Source organism: Corylus avellana, chromosome 2 (genome assembly GCF_965113065.1).
Source record: "Corylus avellana chromosome 2, dhCorAvel1.hap1.2, whole genome shotgun sequence".
Lineage (NCBI taxonomy): Eukaryota > Viridiplantae > Streptophyta > Magnoliopsida > Fagales > Betulaceae > Corylus > Corylus avellana.
In genome coordinates, this window is record NC_142491.1 from 13,376,786 (window position 1) to 13,385,281 (window position 8,496).

General features: G+C 33.2%; 1 protein-coding gene across 2 annotated transcripts; it reads right to left on the reverse strand.

The window, feature by feature from the left end:
• Window positions 1-272: 272 nt before the first annotated feature.
• LOC132166880 (cytochrome P450 714C2-like) lies at window positions 273-2,865 on the reverse strand. 2 transcript variants are annotated; one of them, XM_059577730.2, is made up of 5 exons: window positions 2,568-2,865; window positions 2,261-2,487; window positions 1,878-2,119; window positions 1,117-1,471; window positions 273-1,018 (listed from the first exon to the last, which is right to left on the reverse strand). In XM_059577730.2, the coding sequence occupies exons 1-5, from the start codon at window positions 2,863-2,865 to the stop codon at window positions 593-595; spliced, it is 1,548 nt and encodes a 515-aa protein (XP_059433713.2). In that variant the 3' UTR covers window positions 273-592. The 2 variants fall into 2 exon arrangements, with proteins under 2 accessions (XP_059433713.2, XP_088369790.1); XM_088513664.1 differs by having other exon boundaries at window positions 2,267-2,487; window positions 2,568-2,863.
• Window positions 2,866-8,496: the final 5,631 nt, after the last annotated feature.

Genomic DNA, 8,496 nt, shown 5'->3' on the forward strand with positions numbered 1-8,496 from the left:
TCCATATCTAAAAGCCTTCAAGCAACTGGAGTTCCCAAAAAGGAGATCGCATGGAAGATTGGCCATAGTCCTGGAGTTACTGTGGTAGCAAACAAACGGGTCGTTTGTTTGGTCCATTAGTGTGTACTTCGAAGGTTTTATAAGTATAAATTGTTTATAATTTAATCTTCTATAGATAAGCGGTTTTCTGGATTTAGCTATCCCAGTTTTTCTTTTAAAGAGATTTCACAACTCAAACAAGTTTAGACATAATATAAGTTTTCATTGAATGCTTGATAAAAAGAGCACATGACTTTATATAATTTGTCTACTTATTTAAGATAAATGTAGACTAAAACAACTATGACACGTAGCAGTTGGATGCACATTGCGTAATCCTATAAGCACCCTGATTCACAGAGAGGGATAGAAACTGCACTTGGCTGACTCCTTTGGGAATTGAATTGGATTCTTCCATGCTGAATGGACTTCTTCTTCAATTGAATTACCCAAATCTTCTACACCAATTCGTTGACAACTTGGACTCGAAAAAGAAAATTAAACGTGCAGAAATATAAACTAGAATGGAGATATAAACATATACTCCAATATGTCACAATCTCTTAATAAGGAGATTGACACCATGTTCAGGCGTTATAACCAAAGTCATTGTCGGGAAGTGCCTGTATTTGGGTGACAAGGAGAATGAGAAATTGGACACAATTAGAGCTAAAATAATTTTGAGCTCTGCCATGGCAAGGTTTTGCCCCAAACACATACGCGGCCCAACTCCAAAAGGCATGTAGACATGAGGGAACTTGCACGCACCACTGACTCCATTAGCAAACCTCTCAGGGTTAAATTCCTCGGCATCTGGTCCCCAAATATCAGGGTCTTGGTGTAAGGTTACCAACAAGGTCCAGACAGTGAAACCATTAGGCACGTGAATATCTCCGAATTTTAAGTCTTTCAATGCCTCTTTGGACACCGCCGAGACCGGAGGATAAAGTCGCAATGATTCATGAATTACCATTGTCAACTGTCATGGGTTATAGGTAAAGCTAAGTAAGTCGTTGACAATATGATGCCCCTTCTATCTATATATCAATGAAAATAGAAAGAGAATGCTACACTTACTACTTTCATCTTGCGAACCATATGAGCATCAGGCATTTGACCACCGCAAACTTGGAGCACCTCGGCACGAACTCTGGCTTGCCACTCTGGATTTGAGGCCAACAACATTAATGTCCACGTTGCGGAGACAGCAGTAGTCTCGTACCCAGCAAAGTATATGCTCTTGCAATTGTCTACAATGAACCGATCTGTCTCATCTTGAGAAAAGTCACTGTCGGTGGCAGCTTCAAGGATTGTATGTAACAAATCATTCCCTGATGCTTCTTCCTTCCTTTCCTTTACTACCTTGAGAATCAAAGCTCGAATCTCTTTTTCTAGCCTCCATATTTCCCTGTTACTCTGAGTTGGAAGATACCTGATTGATTGCAACCCCACAATTAATTTTTATCTAATTTCTGTGTTTATCTTTGAGTGTTTACTCTATCAAAAACCGTCTTAGAATGATCAAGTAAACCAACTTGAAGTAGGAAAATAGAAGAAGAATTTAGATTCGAAAAACCAAATTTTTGTTATCAACCAATTTCCATATATAGTTCAGGATCTTATCAACCAATTTGCAGAAAGAAAAAGAAAATTTTAAATTTAAGTACATCAATAAACAAGTGAAAAAGTAAAGAGGGAAAGAGAGTAGCCAAGTCCATGACCATGAGACATTAACATGAGCTCCCTTCCAATTCCTTCCTTTCCTCTGTTTCCTTTACTGCTCCTCTGTTCTATCCATCAGAAGTAACAACAGAAATTTAGGTAGGAAAGGATCAAACCTCATTCCAGGAATGCCAAGCTTGAAGAACGTTTTAGACACGTGCACTTGAAGTGCTCCAAGCTTTGAAAATATCTCTTTCCCTTTGGAATAGTTGCTCCCAAAACAGGCTCTTGCTATTACATCTCCCGAAAAGCTTCTCATATATTCATCAATGTGAACATCTGCCACTCCACCCACACATTCTATCCTCCATGACTTCACCACTGTCATCGAGGACTCCACCATTATCTTCATCATGCCCTACAAATTGCACCAGTATTGGAATTATATTCATTTTATTTTAACAGCAAATTACTTCATAATTTAAATAATTAGCATTAATTCATGTTTGTCAAGAAAAATAATGTAGCCATGTACGTTCTATTTGAAGCATATATATACCTTAACCTTGTCCATGTATAGTTCGGGAGCAAGGATTTTCCTCTGGTGAGCCCATGTTGCTCCATTTGAAGTCAGGATCCCTTGGCCGAACAGAGGACCAAGCAGTCTGGATTGATAGGAAGGATTTCCAAAGTCTAAGGAAGTGCATATGCTTATTTCCGTCACCACCTCAGGATCGCTCATGTGCAGTATTTGTATGTTGCCAAGGGAGAACATAAATGTTGAACCTGTCGACATTATTATAAACAAACCATTCAGATTCTTCAACAACATATGAGAACTGAAGTAATTTACTACTTATAATTACCATATGATTTTCTCCATTCGTCAAAGTATGGATAGAGGGTGGAAGAGCAATTGTGGGTAATTGCTTGCTCTGCTTTTTGTTGATGAGCCTTTGAAGCTGAGGATTTAATCTTCTTCATGTCACCAATATTTCCAATCAAAAAAGAGGGTGGAGGGCCTCTGATCCCCTGTTTCCTCATTATTGCTCGAAGCCTTTTTGGCTTCAATATAAGAGCTTCACACATCTTCATTAACTTGCTAACGAAGCCAAGCAAGGCGATTGTGATGATGATCTTAAGAAGAAGCAATAGAAGCTCCATGGCGTTTGCTCTCTTTCTCTCTCAGTTTGTTCCAAAAGTGGCTTCCCTTCTTTATATGGCCACTCTGCAAGTGAGGCGGCCGAAGATTCCATTCGAAGTAACGTAAGAGGATTGGGTCAATCGATCCTACTAACTCCAAAAAGGCTCAATAATTCCTCACCTAACATTTTATTTATTTATTTATTTTTCTGGTTATTTAATGTTTGGTCTATGGACTGGGCATCAGTCACGTGATCAAGAAGCTTCACAAAACGGAGTTGTTTTGTAATGCGTATATCAAACATGTTTTGAAAAAGAGGATAGAGGCACTTTTTGATACAATTTTGGTCTAACTTTTTGGTCATTTTTAAAAATAAAAATAAAAAATAAAAAATAAAATTTTTTTTGAAGCAATAACATCTCATGTGGTCCTTTTTTATTTGGTATTTAAAAAAAATAATAAAAAACAAAAAAAAAAAAAAAAAACAAAAACAAATAAATCCTCAAAGTGGTTGGGCATGTATTACTATTAGGATGAGAATTTGACTCTCGAGATAAAAATTTTCAATCTTATTAATATTAATTGTTTTGAGTTTCAATGATATCCTGATGAAATTGGATCAAGTTATGGTTCAGTCATACTTGTGGAAGCGCCCACAGTTCTCACCGTCTAGGTCCCTTTTGTACGACTCCGCCTACAAGTGTTACTATGATCACGCCCAACTAGAATAACTACAGATCTAAAACGCCTACATTTTTCGAATAAAATAAATAAAAAATCTTATTTGCCATCAAAGATATTTACGTGCTATATTTTACACGGCTCTATAATCTAATTGAGACTAACTTATACACGGAGGTTGCACAAAATGTGAGTTTTGTGCAACTAATCCGAAGTTGACACCTAAGTCAAACTTACCAAACTAAAGTTTTTTTTTAGGTTGCACAAAAGGTGAGTTTTGTGCAACCAATCCGAAGTTGACACCTAAGCCAAACTTACCAAACTTAAGTTTTTTTTTTTTAAAAAAAAAAAAAACAAAAACTTAACTACACCAGATTATATCTCATATGAAATAAAAAAAATTAATTGTTTAGAAAAATAAATAAATAAATAAAAAGAATTGAAGAGGTGGTTGGCTGGCCACTCCTCCCAGCTTATTTTATTTTATCTAGAGTATAATCTGGTGTGGTTGAGTTTTTATTTTAAAAATAAGTCTAATGAAATTGGCTGATGTATCAGCTTCTTATTGATTACACAAAATGTGACTTTTTATGTAACAGATGCACCCAAGTCGCTCTTAATCTAATTAGGATCATTGTGAGTCAAATCTTCCTATTGAAAAAATAAACTTATTTGTTGAAATGACGTATCTAAAAAATATATCACTTTTTTTTTTGTTATGAGTTGAATTTTATACTAACCACGCCTTGCTCATGAGAATTAAATATATTTGTAAGGAATAGCCGCTATCCTCACGATAAGTCAACAACATATATCTGTTTGACTTATAAAAACATACATCTGTTTGGATCATAATGTGAATTTTATGAGAAAAGTCAATATGTGAAATCTATAAGTAAATAGTTTATGACGTCAGATATATATAAATAAACAAATCCAGAGTAGCTTCCTAGCTAAAATGAGAGGAAAAGTTATTGGGTTCTCATTCTCTACACAAATTAAAGGCCCACCTCTCTTTCTAGATAGTGAAAAGAACGTTATTTGGGCCTCATTCTCTACACAAATTAAAGGCCCAATTGTCTTTCTAGATATCGAGAAAAAAGCAAACAAAAAATGTACTGCAAGAGGTATTATCATTTTCTTTTTTAGTTTTATAATTTATAAGGGCAATTTATGCGAGTTTATCTTGTTCACATATTTTCTTATAATAAAATCGATAATATTTCAAATATTTTTTGGATAACAATGAAAAATACCATACATATATAATTAACCACAAGATAATTATAGTGGGTTAATGCACAAGTAAATATGAGGATTTGAACTATTCAATGGATACAAATCCTGTATCAAACAAAGGAGAGGGCAAAAAGGAGGGGCATAGTTAATAACAAAAGGGCTATGAGAGGGTTCTCGTGTCCAAGTAGACCCTGTCTTCGGGTGGACCCTTGCTCGAATAGGAGACTATTTTATTGAATAAAAGAAGCTTCTCTCACAAATTTCTGTTAAAAAAAAAACGGAAAGGAATCTTCAATTATAAGGGATCTCAATCTTTATAATTCTTCACCTATATATTAAGAAGATCAATTACAAAAAAAAGTTAGAAAACTGTATTTTTATCTTACAAGCATCCAATTTTCCAAACGTGTCAATGCTAATAAATCCTTATATTAGCTATTGTTTTTTTAAAAAAAAAAAAAAATCCAAAAATTAATTGGTACAACCATATTATCAAAGTAAAAATAGTTGTGAAATAAAAATTTTGGGTTGGTTCCATAATGCACTTTGTGCTTACTTTTTGTTTTTCAGCAAAAGAATAATAGCACTAACAAGCAATTTAAAATGCAAAATACTGTCTCTAAGCGAGAATTATTAGATCAAATCCCTCATCCACCTCTTAAGTGGACGTGTAAAAAATAATAATAATACAAAATACTTAAAATTACTTTTACTTTTATGTCACATTATAACATTTTTCACCTAAAAAACACACATCAAAAAACATTATGGGTTAAATAAATGTTTTTTTAATATATGTAGTAAGAGCCTAAATTAAATGATTATCTCGGTTTCAAAAAATTAAAACCTAAAATCCAAATTCCATCCACTTTGCTAATGAAAATTCACTTATTATATACTAAATATTTAAGCTAACTCAACGTATCTTATGACGTGTCACTTTTTTTTTTTTTTTTTGTCCTTTTTATAAAACAAACCCGTAGGTTTTTAGCGTTATTACACCGTCCAAAAAACATACAATCACATGTCAACTCAAAAAATAAGCTACAAAAATAACCCACGTTACTGTCGGCAAAGCGAATATACACATAGGACCGAAATTCAAGGACGATTAGGCGAATGCGACAGCGTTTGCAGACCTATTCGGAAAATAGTGAACAAAAAGACAATCTTGTACAACCACCACCTGAACCGTCCGATGTACCCGAAATTCAAACAGGCCCCACACCAGATTATGTAATGATGGCTTCAAAAAGAGCCAACTCTTTTTCTCTCTCTCTCTCTCTCTATCTAACAAACAATCATCATCATCATCCTATTCCCCCCCCCCCAATCCATTAACAATGGTCTGATTTCCCATCGGGGTCCCCACCGCCCATCAGGCCATCCGTACAAAAGATGACATGAAAGGCCATGATGTATACAGCTGGTGGGTGTAGGCCCCACCCTCTCCTCCCCCCTCCACCCCCCCAGTCTTTCCCTTTTAGGCAAAGACAAACCCACCTTCCCAGCATAGGCCTCCCAAATCATCACTTATAATAATGTTTTTTTAAATTTAATCATTCCTCCAACTCTTTTTCTTTCTTGATGGCTTCTGCCTTTTCTTTTAGTGCCCTCTCCCCTCAACCTCAATTGGTCAAATGTTTTTGTTGCTTTGGTCGTCCGTGTAATAATTTGATTAAAAAATAATAATTGAATAATGTTGTATGATAATTATTCTACAATGTTTATACAGTAATCTCAATTAATTTGTGAATCAGTCTTTATTTTAAAAAAAATCTAAAAAGTGATTAGAACTATCATATCAATATTGTATGATAAAAATGTGACATATTTATTCTTATGCTAATATAATGAGTATGATTAAAAATTACATTCTTATCTCACAACTATTATACAATGCTAATTATGTAGCAATGCCTACGAAGTACAAACCCGTACATCAATCATTATTAAGAAAAAAAAAAAAAAAAAAAAAAAGAAGGCAGTTAGGAAAAATCACTGACTGCCTAAACAGTTATGATTAGCGGTTTTAAGAGTTTTGAAAAAAATCGTTAACTGCCTATATATATATATATATACACACACACACACACACGAAACAACATCGTTTTTGTGTTTAATTATATATAAAAAATGTATTAAAGTCTAAAAACAATGTCGTATGTAGTAAGGTATTATCGTATTACCATAAACACAATGTTGTTTTGATTTTTGTTTGTTAATTTTTTCTGTTAAAAAGTGATTAGTGAATTTTACTAACCTCATTTTCACCTTTACACTATATAGCATTACTAAAATAAAAATATAATGATTGTTTAAGATGCTCAGGTCAATATTATAAGATAATTGTTGAATATAAATATGATATATAACATTATTCTAATATAGTGCATTTAAAAGGTTAGATGATACTATCACATTAGCATTGTAAGACAGAAATATGACATATAACATTGAAAAATGTTAGGTTTACAAATAAATTTTACAAAAAAACTTTTACAACATGATGTGACATAATATAATTGAATTTTTCAAAAATTAAATTTATCTCATTTTTAATTATATTGTACTACATCATGTTGTAAAAATTTATTTGTAAACTTAGCATTTCTCGTAATACAGTGCACGCCATTTCTCCTGATTTATCAAGAAATGAAAATGTTAATTGAAAATTAAGATGTAATAATTATTTTAGGGCGTCAGCGTCAGCATGATTTTGTTTAGGCTTGGCTTGGGTTGAGCAGGCGGCTCGGCTGAGAGGGCTGAGCTGACCCGTGAGTGGCGACAGAAGAGGGGGAGCAACGTCTGATGTAAGTAATCAGTTGTTGTGACAGTGTCTCGGGAGAAACGGGACTAAGAGAATCTTTATCTTTCAATCTTACGTGGGTTAATGGACAGTTCAGATCCCTGGACACCCCATATGCCCTTTGTCATCAAGGAATGAAGATGGGACCCCACTCTCCCCCCCTCTCTCTTTTATTCTGAGTAAAGGAGTTCTCTTTTATTCTGAATAAATAAAATAAAATGTATCAAGGTTGGACTCTTGCATTCATGTGTTTGGATTTTTTATTTTTTTCTTCATTTTGGTTTTTTTTTTTTTAAATAGTAATAAGAATGGGTTGAAGTAATATAAATGCAAAAAGAGTTTTGAATTATTTGTGGGAGAAAAGTAAAGAAAATGTTTTTAATGCGAAGAAATGAGTTTGATTTTTCTTTTTCTTTTTTTTTTTTATAGAAAAATTGAAAAAGAGGGAAAGAATAACTTTATTTTTTGAGGTTTAAGGAGAGAGACGAGAATAAAAAAATTAAAAATTAAAAATTAAAATAAAAATTATTAAGCTTAAGAGAGAGATCAAAGAAGTGAATAAAATAAAAATGAAGGAAATGCTCTAAGTGACTTGGAAGTAAATTTTCATTATGGCATTGATGAACGATTTTCTTTTTTTCTTTTTTTCTTTTTTTCTTTTTTTTTTTGTGATATTGATATGGTAAAGTGATTAGAACATGTTAGAGTAACGTTACATAGTTAAAAAGAAAATTTGGATAATTTTGACAAGGGTTTTCATATAGACATAAGCAATATGGAATTCATATATTGGTGTTTGTAGAAGATAACAAGGTTAACCCAATGAAAAAATAAGCAACTTTTTTTAAATAAATAAATAAAAATCATGCAGGTATATTCATTAATATATCATTGACACATTGATAAGCTTCTTAAGTGCAAG

Coding starts and splice junctions, on each gene's coding strand:
- LOC132166880 (XM_059577730.2), bottom strand. CDS start 2,865: ATGGAGCTTCTATTGCTTCTTCTTAAGATCATCATCACAATCGCCTTG. Junction 2,488..2,567: donor CGAATGGAGAAAATCATATG/GTAATTATAAGT, acceptor TAATGTCGACAG/GTTCAACATTTATGTTCTCC. Junction 1,019..1,116: donor TGGTTCGCAAGATGAAAGTA/GTAAGTGTAGCA, acceptor AACCCATGACAG/TTGACAATGGTAATTCATGA.